At 43.4% G+C, this 18,832-nt stretch overlaps 1 protein-coding gene across 3 annotated transcripts in view; it reads left to right on the top strand.

Annotated features, from left to right (window-relative positions):
* Positions 1 to 18,832, top strand: part of ERICH3 (glutamate rich 3) — a 73,420-nt gene that overhangs the window by 39,880 nt on the left and 14,708 nt on the right. For 2 of the 3 annotated variants that reach the window (XM_029617563.1, XM_029617565.1), the window contains exon 12: positions 6,911 to 7,015. The exons of the other annotated variant lie outside the window; for it this stretch is intronic. In XM_029617563.1, the coding sequence (XP_029473423.1) occupies positions 6,911 to 7,015 (105 nt within the window). The remainder of the gene's footprint in view (positions 1 to 6,910; positions 7,016 to 18,832) is intronic. 3 annotated transcript variants of the gene reach the window in all.

Here is an 18,832-nt window from a genome sequence, read left to right on the forward strand (position 1 = left end):
CCTGACATACAAATCCATGCCCCTGACATACAAGTTGGGATCAGACTCTAAGTGTTCCTGGGGGTATAGCTATGGATTTAAGGACTTCATTGATTAGGCGGGGTCAATAGGTCTCCCCTCAGACCCCTCTCCTCTACTGAAAAAGAGAAGGTCTCCTCCTGAGGACCTCACCTTTGCTGACTTGAAGAGGATAGCGAACAGCATTCCATTTACTTTGTTAAAGGTGGAAGAGTCCAGGGCCAAGATGCTAGATATCCTCCAGTTTGTGGAACTCCCAAAGGATAACATGGCAGCCCATCCATGAGATCCTTCAGGAAATGCAAATGATGATGTGTGAGAGTCCCTTCTCTATGGCCCCAGTTAATAAAAAGGCAGACGCAATATATTGTGTCTAGAAGGCTCAGGAATTTGAAAAACAGCAGCTGCCTCACCAATCGGTGGTGATTGAATCCGCTCTCAAGAAAGCCAAGAGTTTAGGACCCATTCCTCTATGTCCCCAGGGAAAGATTCTCAAATCCTGGACTTGCTTTGGAGGAAGGCTTTTCAGGGAGCTGTGCTCAATGCCAATGTAGTATCCTATGAGCTTTTTTTGAACCAGTACAAGAAGGACATTTTGAAGAGCATAAAAGAGACTACAAAGCAGCTTCTTTTGAAGTAGTGTAAAACCTTGGAGTCACTGGTGGACAAGGGCATGGAGTGTGGAAAGCACATGGTCCAGCCAGTCTTTGATGTTTTTGAAACTGCATCAAGAATTTCTGCAGTGAGTATTGTTGCCTGCATATTCATCTGGCTGCAAGCTTCAGACCTGTGGCCAAATGTCCAGAAAAGATTCACTGATGTGCCTTGCAATGGAGAGAATCTCCTTGGAAATAAGTTCAAGGAAGTAGTGACTGAGATTAAAGAGCACTGTACGATGCTTCAAACTCTCTCTTCTATCTAGACCCTCCCTTTTCAAACAGGAAGCACCCAAGTGGAGCGTTGAGCAGACATTTCTATCAGCTGAGGAGGTGTTTTCCTCCAATTCCTCAGTCCTATTAGCTACAAGTTCCCCATGCTTGCTTGAGGCAGCAGAGGGCCCCAGAGCTACAACCAACACCCTAGCCAAAACATGGATCAGAGTTTTGACTAGATCAAGGAGAGCATTGCTGAGATCCCGGTATCCATGCTAGAAAACTTTCCTGACAGAGGCAGGCTAAGGTTTTATGTACACTGTTGGCCCAGAAAAGGATACAGATTATGCCTATTACATATACCTCCAAATCTTCCAGTGAAACCTGCTTGGTCTGGGTCTCAGCACCAGGAATTGCTACAAAAGAAGCTCTCCTCCCTTTTAGAGGCTAATGCAATACAGCCTGTTCCACCAGGGAAAGGAGGGCAGGGATTTTACTCAAAGTACTTCCCAGTTCCAAAGAAAACAGGAGGACAGTATCCTGTCCTAGTCCTAAGGGCTTTGAGCAAGTTCCTGAAGAGGGAAAAAGTTCAAGATGCTTACCCTGGGCACCTTAATTCTCATTCTTGAAAATGGGGCTGGGAATGTTCTCTAAATCTAGAGAATGCTTACACCAACATAGATATTTCCTGTGATCTGGAAATATGTCTCAGATTTGTAGTAGGGAGCCACCATCTCCAGTATTGCTGTTTGGTCTGGTGTGAATGCCATGCGTATCATTTTTCACAAGATGTCTCACAGTGGTGGTGGTGCTTCTACACAAATTGGAGGTACATTTGTTTCCCTACCTAGACAACTGGCCGATTTAAGAGCATATCTCAAGGAAGTGCTGCAGAAATGAATGAGGAAAACAATCCAGTTGTTGCAGTTGCTGGGGTTCGTCATTAACTACTGCAAATCCCACAAGTCCCTTACCTTAATGGGAATTTATAGAAGTGCTGCTAGTTATGACTCCAACAAGAGCCTTCCTTCCACAGGATAGGATTAACACATTGATACCGCAATTGAGAGGTTAGGAATAAGTCAGCAGGCATCAGCATAAGACAAATTGAGGTTGTTGTGCCTCATGGCATCAACAGTCCATGTTACTCCCTTGGCACATCTTCATATGGGACGAGCCCAACAGATCCTCGGATTCCACTGGAATCAGGCCACTTTAGATCTTCGGGACAGTATCCTCATCACCCAGTATCTGAAAGACTCCCTTGCTTTGGTTGACTGATTTCATTGCAATCTGGCCAGGAGAATACCCTTCCAAATTCCTCCAGTGCAAATTGTCTTAACCATGGATGAGTCCAGCCTGGGCTGAGAAGTCCATGTAGAGGGAATCTGCACCCAAGGCTTTTGTTCTGCTCAGGAAAAACTTCATTAGATAAACTTCCTAGAGCTAAGGGCAGTTCAGTACTCTCCTGAAGGCTTTCAGACATCTGTTGGCCAACACAATTATATTCATCCAGATGGAAAATCAAGTGGCCATGATATTCTGCTTCAACAAGCAGGAAGGCATGGTATTGTACCTCTTGTTTCAAGAGACTGTTTAGATGTGAGACTGGACATCTGTCAGGGAATGGGCCTCACAGCTACGCATCTGGCAGGTGAGGAGAATGTCCTGGTGGATAGGCTGAGTTGGTTTCTGGAACTCCACAAATGGTCCCTGTAGAGGGGTGGGTAGCAATCCAGATATTCCACAAGTGGGGCACATCCCTGGTAGATTTGCTTGCATCCTCTCTGAACAGAAAAGTCCAGCTGTTATGCTCCAGAAAGGGACTTGAGGAAAACTAGTCTTGAACATCTTCGCTCTCAGTTGGGATCAGGGCGTACTGTATCTGTTTCTTCTAATACCTCTAGTGGCAAAGACTTGTTGAAATTCAGGAGGGACTGGGGAACTATAATTCTCTTAGTGCCCTATTGGCCAGATAGGGTTGGTTTCCATTCCTGGAGGAAATGTATAGCAGCAATTCAGTCAGGCTAGAGAATTTCCAACTCTCATGTGCCATCCCAACATCAGGTTCCTAGCCTTCACAGCCTGGATATTGAGAGGGTAGCTTTGCATTTGTCTTGTGTTCTTCTGTCTTCCAAGAGGGATTCCATAAGGATGTCTTATGGGTTGCTGTGCAGGAAGTTTGATCTTTTCTCTTGGTCCACACAAAAACTGCTTGATTACCTTCTACATCTTTCAGAAATAGGTCTTAAGACCAACTCAGTTAGGGTTCTCCTTAATGCAATTGGTGCTTATTACCACCATGTAGAAGTTACATCCAGCTATCTACAGCCCTTGATTGTCAGTTTCCATTTCATATAAGGCTTTCTTCACATGAATCCTCCCACTCTGTCAAGGGACCTCAGTGTGGTATTGACCCACTTGATGAAAGCTCTCTTTGAGACTAGAAGCCTGTCCTGGAAGGTCATATTTTTGATGGTGGTAACTTCTGCCCTCAGAGTCAATGAGCTCCAGGCCCTAGTGACTTATCCACTGTATACCAAGTGTTTTCACAGGGATTATGTGCACAGAACCACCTTATTAAGTTCCTGCCTAGATGGTGTCAAACTTCTACCTTAATCAATCAGGTGTCCTTCCAGCATTCTTTCCCAGACCACAAAAGTGGACTGGAGCTGACCGAAGGCCTTAGATACCAACAGACCTGGAGTATCTGTTGTCAAGGGCACTTTTTCTAACTGGCTAGTAGATCGCATCTTCTGTTATGCTCAGGCAGGCCTGAATCTGATGGGGTATGTTAAAGCTTATAGTATCAGAACCACGGCACTGTTGGTAACTCACTTAAGATCGGCCTCCTTGGATGGGATCCACTGCGAAGAGGAGTTCTCGCTACACACCTCTCACACTATTGCTTTGACAGGGACTCCTGACGTGACAGTAGGTTTGGCCAGTCTGTCCTGAGGAGTCTCTTTGAAGGGCAGAACTTAACTCTATCATCTTCTCCATTCCCCTCCCCAGGCTTGTTATTTAGGTTTCATGCTGCTGCTATAAAACATACAGAAAATACAAAAAATGGCTTGTTGCAACCAAAATGTTTGTGCCAGTGGGCACTATTTTGGATTTTCTATTCTGGGTAGTCTGTAGCTAGATTACTGCCTTCCTGCATGACCTCTTAGACAACAGAGTTACTTAACATCTAATAAGTGTTCTCTGAGGATAGCAGGATGTCAGTCTTCACAAAACTCCCTTGGAGTTTGTTTCTCCAAGCCTAATCAAAATTTGAGAGCGAGGGGGCCCTTGCATGGATGTGTTAATAATCTGGATTAAATAATGAAATTCATGGAACAGTTTTGCACAAGAGAAAAGAATATATTTTGCCTTTATAAGCAGGCAAAACAGACCTTGGATGAGAAACAGAAGCAGTTTGTGTAGAGAACTGTCTCCAGCTCAAGGCCTAGTTACTGAACACGGAATGGGGGGAGTATATCGGATAACGGTACTTTGACATCATTAGTTTAGGTAAAGGTTCCCATTCCAAATAAGGGAGCCATCCCAAAACAAAAGAGAGAAAAAAAAGAAAAAACGTTGTCAGCCATACATGTATATAAGACAATAATGTATCTTGTATTAGAGGGAAAGCGAGAGAGCAGAGCAGGCTAGGTAGTACGTCACTGTTAGCTGCACTATGCTTCTAAGAAAGACTAATTATATATTCATTTCTTGCATTTTACTAATAAAAATTATTCATTAAGACAAGAAGTTGTGGATTATTACAGAAGGGCCGGCCTTCTGCCCCAGAGCATTGGCTCCGGAATTGAACTCTCTGTGTGCGTGGAGAACACAGATAATGATCCTTTGAACTCCCTGACCATCGCAGCGGTCAGGTAAATGAACATATGGCATGCTCAAAGTTTCTAAAAACATTGAAATCAAAGTTCCATGCCAGGCTCCATCTGATGATGTTGCCCATGTGTGAGGACCGACATCCTGCTGTCCCTGGAAAGCATCTGCTACAAGTAAGCAACTCTGCTTACTTTTCATATGTGACGTATGTATTGAATATCTGACCACCTTCTAGAAGAAAAGGTTAAAGAACCCCCAAGGACTGGCTGAGATTGTGCTTTACAGCCTAATGCGAGGAGGGGAAGACAAGGAGGCAGAGGATGTCCTAGGGTAATTTAGGACAATAGTTCACAAGATTTTCAAAATAATCTAAAACTTTATTTAAAAAACAAACAAAACAAAACACTTCTTCCCAGGGAGAAGAGCTCCAAGCGAGCCCAGTAATGACACCGTAATTCTCTGCATGCACGTTCATATGCCGGGAGAGCAAGGAGCTTTTTCTGGGCAGAGCATTTAAGCTAAGCCCTGTGACATTAGATGATGGAACAGGATCAAGCAACATTAAGGACCTTAAAGAAAGAATTTCCTCTTTGTATTGCTTAGTATTTCAAAAACACACATTCTAATTATGTGCATGCCGCTCGTTAAAACATTTTGAGATAGATTTTAAAAGCTCAGCATGCACCAGAATCGGGAGATGCCCAAGTCGGGCTTGCATGTGCCTGCCGAATTTTCAAAGCCGCCCAGATGCACACGTATCTCCTGCTGCATGCAGGGTGAGGGCATGGTCGGGGCAGGGGCATTTCGGGGCATGGCCAAGAAATGTGTGCATAAATACTTACACGCCTGGGCACACTCCCGGTTCCCCTGCCGCTCACGTTTACTTCTGCTGTGGAGGAGGTGTAAGTTTAAAAAAATTAAAAAATAAAACTAGCTATACCTGAGGGGTTTTAAAGGTCTGAGGGTAACTGGGGGGGGGGGGGGGGGGGGGAGTGTAAGCTATTTACCCAGAGGGGTTTGGAGGACCTAGATGTTAAATGGGCAAACTGGTGGGTGAACTGGTGAAGCTGGCAATGGCGTGGACACGGGCCTCTTTTAAAATTCCCTGACTTGCACTGTAGAAGTGGGACTTACGTGCATAGGTGCGTGTCCGCTTCAAAATGGGCACACATGCGCGTGCAGTCAGGCGGTTTTATAGCATGCGTGCATAGACGCGTGCAAATGAGGAAATGGCCGCGTATCTGCTTGTGTGCCAGTTTGAAAGTTACTCTCCCTAATTTTAAGACATGGATTTTAGAATTTATTTTTTAATGTTTCTTTGCTGTGCTCCCTTTCTATCAGAAGCAGCCAGGTCAGCAACAGACTTAAAAATGACATCACATGCAGGGCTGGCTGACATCATACACCACAGGAGATGTCAAGTTAGGACATGGGAGCCTGTGTGGACCAGTCTGACCCAATGTACAGGACAGAATTTGTGACTCTCGCTTGCTAACATGGCAAGGAGAATGAAGGAGAAATTTAGGGAATTCTCAAAGATATAAAAATGTTTTTTGTTTTTTTAACATTAATCATAATCTATGCAGTGCTTTGCTTATATTTTAACACTGATTGATGCCAAGTGTTTGAAGTTTACAATTTCTAACCAGAGTATCACTGGTGGACGATTAAAGTAAGGGGAAGCATTGATATATATGGACAGATAAATGTGGGGAAACTTATATTCATAGAGAGGGGGGAACCAGTAAGTGAGGGCGTGCAAATCTACATTATGGGAGCAAATTTCAGAGGGGTTCTCCTTGGATAAAACAGATGCTTGAACCCAGAGAAGGTCCCCTTTGAGAATTGTTTACCCTCTCCCCACATGCAAACGAGGTGGTGCTGGGTGGAATTGGGGCCTGCCACTGAAAGTATGCATGGGGGATGTTGTTTTGCGACTCCCATCTGTGTTTTCCCCTGCACACTTTGCACCTGCAAAGCCTGTGGGGTAAAAGCAATTCCCACAGCCCAGGCCGCCACAGGATTCTCAAATGGAAACATTGAAGATTGACCTGCGGGGCCCACAGGCACGAAATGCCCAGCAATGCCCTGGGGGGGGAGCCTGAAACGGGCCTGCATTTTGTAGTGCGATTCTGCATGCTTTCTGTTGACCTCTGCGTTTGTATTCCTGTATGGATTAGGCAAGTACAAAGCAGCCGATGAAGCAAAAGTTACAGCTGCAAGGAAGATCCAAGCATTTTATAGAAAGCTCAAACCTCGCCAGATCGCTCAAAAAAAGAAAGCAGGTTTGAAAAGCGTGCGCACACACAATCGGGCACCATAATCAGAGACTGGATTTTTTTTTTGTTTTTTTCCAATGATGGTGCAGAATAATTCAGCTGGATTTGCTTGCATGCGCTTTGATCAGTCGTGCTTCTGAGTAAACTGCATGTTGCATGGTAGACTGGATTACTCTGTGATCATGCGTCGAAGCGTAGGAAAGGGTGCTTGGTGAAAGTATTTGGCTTCTCCCCCCTTGCTGGGAGAACGCGTTTATGCTTTCCAGATCCGAAGTCAGCCATACCTTTTGAGGCTACTGCATTGGTTATGTGATTTCCAACAGTCGTCCCTCAGCAAGGTAATAATTCAGAAACTAGTGCAGCGTCAGGTGACGGCTGACTTCTTACTGATTCTGTCACCTGCTTTGAATTTACCTTGGGAGCCAGCTGTGCATCTGCCGGCCTCTGCCTGTCCTTGTGTTTGTGTACGGATGCACAGACGTTACCAAAATGTGTGTTAATCTCTCCCCTAATGCCCTCAGCGCATTTTATATTGATTGCTGTAACAAAGAGTATGGGGGAGCCGCTTTTTGTGAGGCTATAGAATATATATATTGACCATGGTAAGCATGACACCCTGCAGCTCAGACTTCAGCTGTCTTCACAGAAGCATTTCCTTTCCAGCTGGATTTGTTGTGCATGTCTGCCTGTCTGCAGGGATCATCCCTAAGGCAGGGAGTCGCAGAAACTGCCCTGGGCCCTGCACTTGGGGGGCTTCAGCAATGTCTGGTGCATCGGCCAGTGAGCCGTCCGCCCCCGACAGCACTGCAGGCCTCCCGGTGGGAGAACAATGCTCGTTATCTGCTCTTGCCACATCCTGTGCCAGCTTTGCTCTGGAAGGCAGATGCAGTTAACAAATGCTGCTGATCCTCTTCCCGGCGGGAGGGAGGGGGCAGCAAGGAGGATCATATTGAGTGGAGCTAGAGGGGAGGATGGTGCCATGGAGGGGGCCAAGGGATGCTGATTTGCCCTGGACTTCCTCCTCCTAAGAACTGGCGGGCCGATACACATTTTCCTTTCTGAATCACGTGGGAATACCTAATAAGGCCATCAACATGCATTTGCATGTTGCGGCCGCTATTAGGTTCGGGGGCGTTGGACGTGCGTTTTCAGCCCCTTACTGAATAAGGGGTAACACTAGCATGTCGAAAACGCGCGTCCAATTGCAGGTTAACAGTGCGCTCCGTCGGACCCACTGTACTGTATCGGCCCGTGGGTCAGTTCTCTGTCTCTGCCTTCATATGTTTATCATGAAATGTGACCAAGTCACAGGTGTGTATGAACAGAAGTATATTTTTTTTGTCTGGTGAGATTGCCAGATAAATGGGCCTTCTTTTACAATCTGTGGCTGTGGCGGAGGTGGGGTGGGGAAATGTACTAAATCAGGCCTAATGTTGTTAATATACACTGCTGGAATATTTGCTAAGGGGTGTACCTCATATCTGGTTGTGAATTAACCAGATTCTGTCCGTCTGGTGAATGGGGTGGTGTAGTTGCCAGTAATTACTTGCAGTAACTCAGAAGTGCCCACTTCCCTATCTTATTCCAGTCAGAAGAGCCTAGCATTCATAACACAGGATGATTTAAGACCTTTAGCTTCCGGATATTAACAAATGTTCCGTTCTTGGCGAGAGGTCGGGAAAGGCCGGCCCGAGTACGCCGGGCCTGAGCAACGTCAGCGATCCGCTCGGCCTGATAAATGTGCCCGAGCTGTGCGATCGAAAAAAATGACACCGTGCTGCCCGTCTGAGAGAAAGAGAAGGCCCTGTTCCTGAGATGAGAGGTGGTCGTTTTTAATCATTTTAGAGAGAGAGTGCCATCCGTCCTCGCAGCATTAAAAGTTCTCATTGACTTTCCCTTGGCCTTCACCGGCACCTAATGGACAGCTGTTAGGTGATTAATGGCACTAGGAAGAGGACTGCAGCAGGTTGCCCGTGTTGATGTCTATAAAAAGCAGTTAGGACCAATTTAGATGACAACTGCTGTGACTGTTGGGGGGGAAAATAAGTGGCTCCTTTTAAAAACTATTCATCTGAAAAATATGCAACAGGGAGAGCCCGGCTTAAAAAGAACTTTATTTTTAACCTTTTCAGTGACAAACACAAATATTTAAAGGTCACATGATTCCCCCCCCAGAGGTATAGAATTAAATACACCGCCAGGGCAGGGCTGCAGGAGTCTGAATTGCTTTACTTTTTTAAATCTTCTGTCACAAAACCATGATGTGCTGTAAGAATTCACTGACGAGAAATGAAAAGTTTGAAGTTTTATACCAGTGTGAAGAAATGAAGCAGTTTTCACGTGTGATAAAAATACGTCTCTGAGATCAGTAATCTTTGAGAAGTGCTTTATAGAAATAAGTTTGACAAATGCAATAGAACTGCATACAATTTGGAATAAATTGTATGGAGTCTGCTACTAAAATGGTCAGTAGTCTTTGTTCTAAAGCATGTGGGGGACAGACTTAAAGATTTAAACATTTATAGCCTGGAAGAAAGGCGGGCTGGGGAAATATGATAGAGATATTTAAATACCTCCAAAGTATCAATGCTCAGTAGGTTGGCCCCTTTCAAAGGAGAGGAGACTCTGGAACAAGGGGTCATGGGATAAGGTTGAAAGGGGGGTGGGCTCAGGAGTAATCTAAGGGAATGGGAGGGATTGTCGAGTTGAGCAGTTGTTTTGATTGGGCAGATGAGAGAGGCTGTATCTTTTTCTGCATCATATTTCTGCTCAGGAAAGTTCTGGAAGCAGATTCACCCCCTTATTAGAGAGTCCATCACCTTGTGACCAGAATAGTGAAAGGGAAAGTCAGAGCTCCCCGGGAATGTATGACGTTTGCAATTTAAAATGATGAAGTACTTTGAAATAAACACAGAGGGACTTAAGAGCCATTGACTGTCTCGCTCATTACCAGATATAGGACTGGATTAATGTAGCTTTTCTTCCCCCCCAAAGACGCAGAATGTGAGAAAAGCCTTAGTAAATCAGGCCCTAGAGTCTTTAGGTGACTGCAGATACCGTCTGTCTCCCTCACCTTTCTCATCCTGCTCTAAATAAAGCAATAATCCCTCATTGTATGGCTTCTCACGTAACAGAATTTTGCTTTAACATTTACATTTTAGGACCCAAATTCAATTTACAAAATAGAGATTTGCCATAACAGAATTTTATTTAAAAAAAATGAGGAAAGAAGATGAAAAGTGGTTAAAAAAAAAAAAGTCAAAAGTGGCTGATAAAATAATGTCTTCTACATGAATTTGTAACCCATGGGAGATACCTTTTATGATCCAGAAGCATTATAGTAGAACCTTCCTGGATATACATGGGAACATAGCTCCAAAGTTATAATGGGAGTCTATGGGGAAAATGGGTTTCGATTAACCCTCGTCCCTTCCCCTTACCTTACAGCTCTGAGAGCAAACACTAAGGGTGTAATCCGATTTTCAATGAGCTTCTACTGTATATTCAGAAAACAACATTTCTTTGTGACTAGTTTTTGAGTTTATATTCCCTTCGTCAGGTCAGTGCAGAATTAGCTAAGTTAGTCCAATAAAAAGGTATCCTCTACAAATTGAAACAAGTGAGAAGAGACAATAGAGAAACTGCCCAGCTCATGCTTAATGTCGATGATGAGCCAGTGTGATGAAGTGGACTGGAAGATCAGACCTGTGCTTTGTGAAAGTTTTAGTTTGCTATAGCATTAAAAGAAATATGTTCCTGTTTGTTAAAATATTTGCTCAATTTGCAATTGACATTTTTCACACTTGTATATTCAGTATAGATTTAAGAAAATACTTTTTTATCAAGAACTTTCTAAAGAAAGAAAATTGTTATCTGGTATTTCTGTGGGAATCTAAAAAAAAAAAAGAGCTTTAAGTATATAAACTTATCAATAATGTAAATATTCTAAAATATAAATCTACCTCGGGGGGAAAAAATGGTATCAGAAATTTTAATGCTTATAGGTTTTAATCTGTAGGCTCTTGCCCGCAGTAGGCTTCAACCAGTATCATTAACCAAGCATTCAATTCACGTCATGTACCTTTTCCCAAGTTAATAAACATTGCCAGTGTTTCGGCATTCTATGATGCCTGCCATCAGAGGAAATCTTCAATAAATTCCTGCAACAAAACAAAAATAAACATTCTCACAATCATCTCTCACCTAAACAACATACCATTCGTAATTAAAAACAGATGACTACATGACAGAACCCACCTCCAGTATACAACCTCTCCAGACACAAGCTTGAGACACAATATGGCGACTGGCTTACTAGAATGTCAACCAAAAACACCTTATAACTAGAGTCAGAGCTACAAGAAGAACCAATCAGCGATCACTACGTCACCATGTTCTAAATAAAACTGGTCAATAGACTACTTTATTTAACCGCAAAAGTTCATTCAAACACCATCAGACAACCAAAGAGCCAATCGGCAAGAAAAACATTTTCACATTCTAAAGTAACATTGACCAGTCAACTTCTTTATTTAACTCAAAAGGGGCAACATTTTTCTTGCCGATTGGCCCTTTGGTTGTCTGACGGTGTTTGAATGAACTTTTGCAGTTAAATAAAGAAGTCTATTGACCAGTTTTATTTAGAACATGGTGACGTAGCGATCGCTGATTGGTTCTTCTTGTAAGAACATAAGAACATAAGAAATTGCCATGCTGGGTCAGACCAAGGGTCCATCAAGCCCAGCATCCTGTTTCCAACAGAGGCCAAAACCAGGCCACAAGAACCTGGCAATTACCCAAACACTAAGAAGAACCCATGCTACTGATGCAATTAATAACAGTGGCTATTCCCTAAGTATAATTGATTAATAGCCATTAATGGACTTCTCCTCCAAGAACTTATCCAAACCTTTTTTGAACTCAGCTACACAAACTGCACTAACCACCTCCTCTGGCAACAAATTCCAGAGCTTTATTGTGCGTTGAGTGAAAAAGAATTTTCTCCGATTAGTCTTAAATGTGTTACTTGCTAACTTCATGGAATGCTCCCTAGTCCTTCTATTATTCGAAAGTGTAAATAACCGAGTCACATCTACTCATTTGGATGCCCAATCTTGTAGCTTTGACTCTAGTTATAAGGTGTTTTTGGTTGGTGTTCTAATAAGCCAGTTGCCATATTGCGTATCAAGCTTGTGCCTGGAGAGGGTGGATACTGGAGGTGGGCTCTATCATTTAGTCGTCTGTTTTTAATTGCAAATGGTATGAATGTTGTTTAGGTGAGAGATGATTGTGAGACTGTTGATTTTGTTTTGTTTTGTTTTGTTGTAGGAATTTATTCAAGATTTCCCCTGATGGCAGGCATCATAGGATGCTGAAACATTGGCAATGTTTATTAAAAGAAGCTCTTAATTTGGGAAAAGGTACATGACGTGAATTGAATGCTTGGTTAATGATACTGGTTGAAGCCTATTGCGGGCAAGAGCCTACAGATTTGACAATTTTATATACTTGAAGCTCTTTATTTTTTTGAGATTCCCACAGAAGTACCGGATAACAATTTTCTTTCTTTACATAGTTCTTGATAAAAAATTATTTTCTGGGGAGGAAGAGGGAGAAGGCACATTTGTGGATTAAGGCCAACCTGGAGCCTTTGGGAGCAAGGAGATGTCAGAGAGCTCCCTTTTCAGATCTTAGCATCCAGATGGGTTTGCAGGGGGAAAGGCAATCTTTAAGATAGTTAGGGCCTAGGATATTTTTGCTTTGAAGGCAATGCATAAGGCTTTAAATTGGCCTAGTAGGGGACAGGAAGCCAGTGAAGGTGGGATCCAGTTAAATCTTACCATGGCCTTCCACCCTCAGAGTAATGGACAAACTGAGCGCATGAATCGCTCTTTGAAGACCTTCCTCCGAATTTTTGCAACTGAGAAACAGGATAATTGTGGTCCTGAGGAGAATACCTGGGAACCAGCCAGTAATATCTTGGACAAATCTCTTCTGCAACAGTTCCACATGGACCATCCTGATAAACCGGGGCCTCTCAGGAAGGGGCGTAAGAGGGGGGGTACTGTTGCGGTCCCAGTTGCTGGACTCTCGACCGGGTCCTTACTTTTTCTCCGCCCTGGACCGCGACAAGGTCCAGCATTTTCTGGGCCTTCTCAGACCTCTCTGCGCAGTGTCTCCACGAGGGAGACGCTGCCAAGCTCCGCTCCCAAGTTCTGCCCCCCTTAGGCATGCGCGCGTGAGCCATTTAAAGGTGCAGTGGCATGAAACTGCGGTTGGCCCCCCAAGATGACATCAGACGCCAGCAGGATATTTAAACCCGGTGTCTGACTGAAGACTTTGCCTTGCAACAGGGTTCACTCTACGGAGTTACTAGTTACCTTCCTCGTTCCTGATCCAACTTCCTCGTTCCTGATCCAGCCTCTGCTCCTGCTCCAGCTTCTGTGCCCCTGCTTCAGCCTTCCTGACCTTTGGATTGTCTTCTTGGTTCTTGATTCTGGTATGTCTTTGGTTCTCCCTTGTCTGCTGCCAGCCCTGACCTCGGACCGTTCCCCACTTGCTAGGCATCTGCTCTGGGAGACCGCTCCTAAGTCCCAGCGGCTCGGGTCCTCAAGGGCTCTTCCCGGGGGGACCACGGGCTTCCAGTGGCGAAGCTCCTGCCTGGTCTCCCGGCTCCGTGCCGTCTCCTGGCCATCTCATCTCTGTGGAGTTCTCTTCCATTCTTCATCCGCACGGCCGGCCCAAGGGTCTACTAACCCCAGCAATAACAGAAGGTCCTGGAAGACTGGAGTGATGTGATCTCTGTAGTTGCATCCAGATAGCATCTGAGTGGTGGAATTCTGGATTAGTTGTATGTGATACAGGAATTTTTGTGAGAGCCCCCTATATAGTGTGTTGCAGTTGTCCAGTCTGGAGAGAACCAAAAGGTGGCAAGGTGACTTGTCTCTAGGTATGGTTTTATCTGCCTGAGTTGCTAGAGGTGGAAGAGGGCACTATTAGCCACTGTGAAGATTTGCAAAACCATGAGTAGTGTTATAATTGATAGCAATGTGGTTGCTTCTTCCAACTTTTCCCCACCCTGGGAACAGCTCCAAAACTCTGAAGGTAAAAGCTTCCCCATTGTTGAAGAACTCACATACTCATACCTACGTAGAGGATGGGTTATAATCAAAAAGCAATTCCCATGGGTAATCAGTATTTTACCAGCGGAAAGGGCTTTCATTGTTGCCCTCCCTACGTGTATGAACTATGCTCTAACTTTATACTTTCGGACTAAGAACAATACTATATCTTTATTTCCAGATTTCCAGTATTTTCCAATTTGCAAAATAATAGAAACATAGAAATAACGGCAGAAAAGGATCAATAGTCCACCCAGTCTGCCCAGCAAACCTCTCATGGTAGTATCTACTGCGCCAAGCAGGTTACCCCCTCTATCAGTCAGTACTGCTTGCCTTGATTTGTTTATGGATTTGGCTATAGTAGCAGCCCTGTGTGTTTCCCTAATGTCTGCGTATCAGTACCCCAGACTGTAAAAAAAAGTCATGGCTCATGTTGGTTGTCTCTTAATCCAGATTCCTCTTTCCCTCTACCCCCACCTCCTCTATCAAAGCAGAGAGCGAATTTGCAGTTGCGTCAAAAACATCAAGGCTTATTGGTTAAGGGTAGTAATCCCATGCCTTCTGTTAAGGGTAGTAATTACTGCTCTGTGAGTTTACCCCCATGCCTATCAGTTCCTGAGACTGAGATATTATTTTGAAGGTTAATATGTATTAGTTTGGTTCAAACTCTCTACAGTGTGTCAGTATCATGGAAGACATACATAGATATGAGCTAATTCTTAGTGCTGAGATTCATGGCACTACGTTATTTCTGCAGTGTGTTGATCAGCATAGCAATATGGTATAGCAGGGAAGTATACATTAGCAAAATATGGACCCTTACCCATACAAATGACAGGTTTAGTTTTTTCTTGCTGCTGTGGTTAAGTGAATTGAGTTGAAGAGCAGAGATGAAGCTGGGACATTCAAGATCTTGAACAAAGACAGCAAGGATGAACTAACACCCTAGTGTTAAACAAAGTGGCCATGTTGATGGGAAGTGAGGCTGGCAAAGCAAAGCAAAAAACAAGCCCCTGGGAGATTATTTTTAAAAGATCTGTGATTGAATAGTAATATGGTTTTAATAAGCCTGGATAGAACCATACTGAAGAAGAGTCGGACAAAGTATAGAGGCATGGAGTAAGTGAGCAACAGGGACTGGATCACCTGATTTAGAGTTGCTCAGTACTTTCAAATGAACTGGATTAACTACTATTGGAAGAAAGATGCCGGACTTGATGGACCATTGATTTGATCCAGTGTGGCACTTCTTATGTTGTAAGTAAGAGTGGTGTTATAAACTACCGTGTGCAAACCCACTGTCCCTCACAAAACTCACTTTGATTCTGTACAACTAAATCAAAATTGACCTGAACTCCACAAAGCCTAAGGAGCCACTTTTCTGGAATTAGGGGGAGGGGGCAGTCTGTCGCTGCCCAATATCCTAAGACTTTTTTTTGGGGGGGGGGGGGGGTCAGGACTGCCTCAGTAGGTGGTGTGCGGGGTGTGAGCAGGGTTTCTAAAGACTCTCGGGCTTGTTTTTTTTGCTGTTTGGGGGGCTCTCTTTTTAGGGCCTCTGGCCATGTAAGCAATGGTGGCCCCAGCTGAGGTGGGGGCCGCCATTGCACAGGTAAGCCCTGTACCGCGGCGTGATATTTTTTGTCATGTGTTTGTGCCATGATAAAAAGAACACGCCACAGGACTGCCTCGATAGTTTGACACAATTCCGCAATAGTTTGCCCTTCCCGCGATAAACTATCATGGCGCAGGAGACCTCCCTGTTGTTTTGAGGAGATGCAGCAGATCATTCAGTCGCCTAATAAAACCGCAAACCTCAACAGATGTCAATTTTTTCAAAAAGCTGTTTTGGTAATACTGCAAAAAACGTATCTTGAGGAGATGCAGCAGATCATTAGGTTGATTAATATAACCACAACTTGACGCTGGCACAGCCTGATGGAAGAGAAGGCGTGTTCGCATGATATTCTCCCCTTACATTTTCACCTTTACTTTGAGGAGTCCAGAATAATATTTAGTTGTGCAGAATCAGTGCTTTTTGTGCTGTAAATAAGAGTTGTACCGCAGAATAAACACCTGGAGGAGAAAATAGTAGAGGAAAGGAAGAGCCAAACTGAGTTGAGAGATAATGGGAGAAGGAATGAGAGACAGAGGATGGGCACTTGGAATATGGAATCCTCTAATGTTTTCTGGTTCTAAACAGAAATAATTGTGAGAGAATGTCTAGAAAACCATTTGTGATGCAATGAACTCTGCTTGCAGAAGTGGCTATGGCTTTTTGAAATTCCAGACTTATTTGTGTTAAAACCATAATATTCCTGTAATACAGTTATGTCAATGAATGCTAGCATTGTGCTGGATAAGAATATAATTTTTCATGGGTGATAAGAGCTCGTCTTATTACAAGTGAGAACCGAATCTCATTTACTAAGCATTTTTCACAGAGTGATAAAATAGAAGTAACCCTGGAGAAACTTTAATTACAGTGGGTTCGTTATCGTCGTGGTTGTGCCTAGAGTGAGTTATAGCTTAGTACTTTATCATAGATTGCCTTCCAACACTCGTTTTGAAATAGAACATAAGATGCCTCATGTTGGGTCAAACGAAAACTTCATCGAGGCCAGCTTGTCTCACGGTGGCCAGTCTGGGCCAATCAGAAATACCTGGCATCCCAAAGAGTCGATCTCATTCCTTGTTTGCTTCCAGGAATAATCGGGAGGGGGGGGGGGGGTTCCCTGAGTCTCCCTGGATAATAATTGTTTATGGGGAGACCAGCAGGCTGAGAGGAAGAGAGGTGAGCCGGCTGAGAGTGTGTGCTGGTGACTGCCCTTCCCTCCACCTGCCGCTCGGAGAGTTGCATCGCTGATGTCACTGCCCGATGACACTGGAATTTTTATAAACAATGCGGCAGCGGCGCGCAGCCACCTGCGCACTGCCAAAGCTGCGCTCCAAAGGGACGCACCCCTTCTGTACAATTTGCCCCTTGAACATTTGGTTTTCAATGGGCAAGAAGAGAAAGGGGAGGATTTTTCCATTAAGTGATTCAATTCCCACCAGTGGCCCAATGGATCATCACGTGGTTCAACAGGATTCTAGTACCAGAACGGACCATGTACTGGAGACTTCTTTATCATTTGGAGCCTCGCTAAGTCCAGGTATGAATATACCTCCATCACAGCCTGTTTTGGAGATGGAGCCATCCTTGCCCACTTTAACCCCAGGAGCTATGAGCTCTCCGAGTAGTTCAAGTGGAACTGTACCGAATCTGGTGGTTAATGTGTCTTCTACTTTTCCCGAAACGGTTATTACCCAATGTAACAGCTGGGGGAGATGCATTAGATATCTTCCCTGATATTCATTTGTGAAAATGGGTGCCTTTACCAGCTGTATTGGCTTTACCTCAGGATTATAGGTGAGGTTAAGGAGCTGGATATATGGAGGATGGTATCCAAAGTGGATAGGACCTTTACTGCAACAGTTCAACAACTGCATTGGATAACTGCTGATACTAGAATGAAAATTCAGGAACAAGATCAGCAACTTAAGGATACGGCTAAGGTTTTTGTGGAAGTGAATTCTAAGATATCTGCTTTGCAAGAGTGGAAACTGCACATGTTAAAGATAGTTTGTTGTTACATGGTCAGTCTGAGAATATGGAAAATTTTATGAGAAGGAAAAATCTACATTTTTTGAATGTTCCAGTGACTAGATTAATATCGGCTTTGGAATTATTTAAAAAATTATGTTGTAGATATTTTGCTTATTCCATCAGATAAATGTCCTGCTCTATCTAAAATGTATTATCTTCCAAAAAACAGAAGGGTTCTAGCTTCTGCTGAGGGGAGTTGGATCTCCTTCAAGGGCAAAGTCCCTCCCTTTTCACATTTCTTGAGTCATCCTTTGACGACATTTCCTCTAGAGCAATCCTTCTGGTTACATTTGGGTCAGAACAGGACAGGGACCTGATTTTTCAGAAATTTTGTCAATTTAAAACCAGATTGTTTTGTGGACAATAGTTATATGTATTTCCAGACCTATCTCATGTTACACAGATTCGTAGAAAACAGTTTTTGTAGTTAAAACAGAAGGTTGTTGCGATGGGTGCATCCTTTTTCCTTAAATATCCTTGCAAATGCTTGGTAACGTATAAAAAAGATAGTTTTATTTTTCTTGACCCATTGCATCTTGAAACTTTTGTTAAAGATAAGGCTGAGGGTTAAGAACTTAGGATAAAATAAATAGAATTATCTTCTTAATGACCTATGTAAAATCTAGATATTGCTGTGTTTTCCCCTATGGTGTGGGCTAATTGAATTATTGATATATAAAGTGTTTAAAGTATTTTTGCTATTTTCTTTGTAATATCATATCACTGATTTATTAGCCTATTGTAAATGAATAAATATAATAAAATATAAATAAAAAAAAATAATTGTTTATGGACTTTTCCTCCAGGAACATATCCATTCCCCATTTAAACCAAATTATGTTTGATGCCTTGACCACATTCTCCGGTGGCAAATTCCACAGCTTGATTGTGCATTGTGTGAAAAAAAAATGTTTTCCAATTTATTTAAGATCTGCTACCTCCTAGCTTCATGGAGTGTCTCCTAGTACTATTTGAAAGGGTAAATAACCATTCCCTATTTACCTCTTCCACCCTGTTCATAATTTTATAGACCCTCTATCATCTCTTTTCCAAGCT

The sequence above is a fragment of the Rhinatrema bivittatum genome, chromosome 10 (assembly GCF_901001135.1).
Source record: "Rhinatrema bivittatum chromosome 10, aRhiBiv1.1, whole genome shotgun sequence".
Taxonomy (NCBI): domain Eukaryota; kingdom Metazoa; phylum Chordata; class Amphibia; order Gymnophiona; family Rhinatrematidae; genus Rhinatrema; species Rhinatrema bivittatum.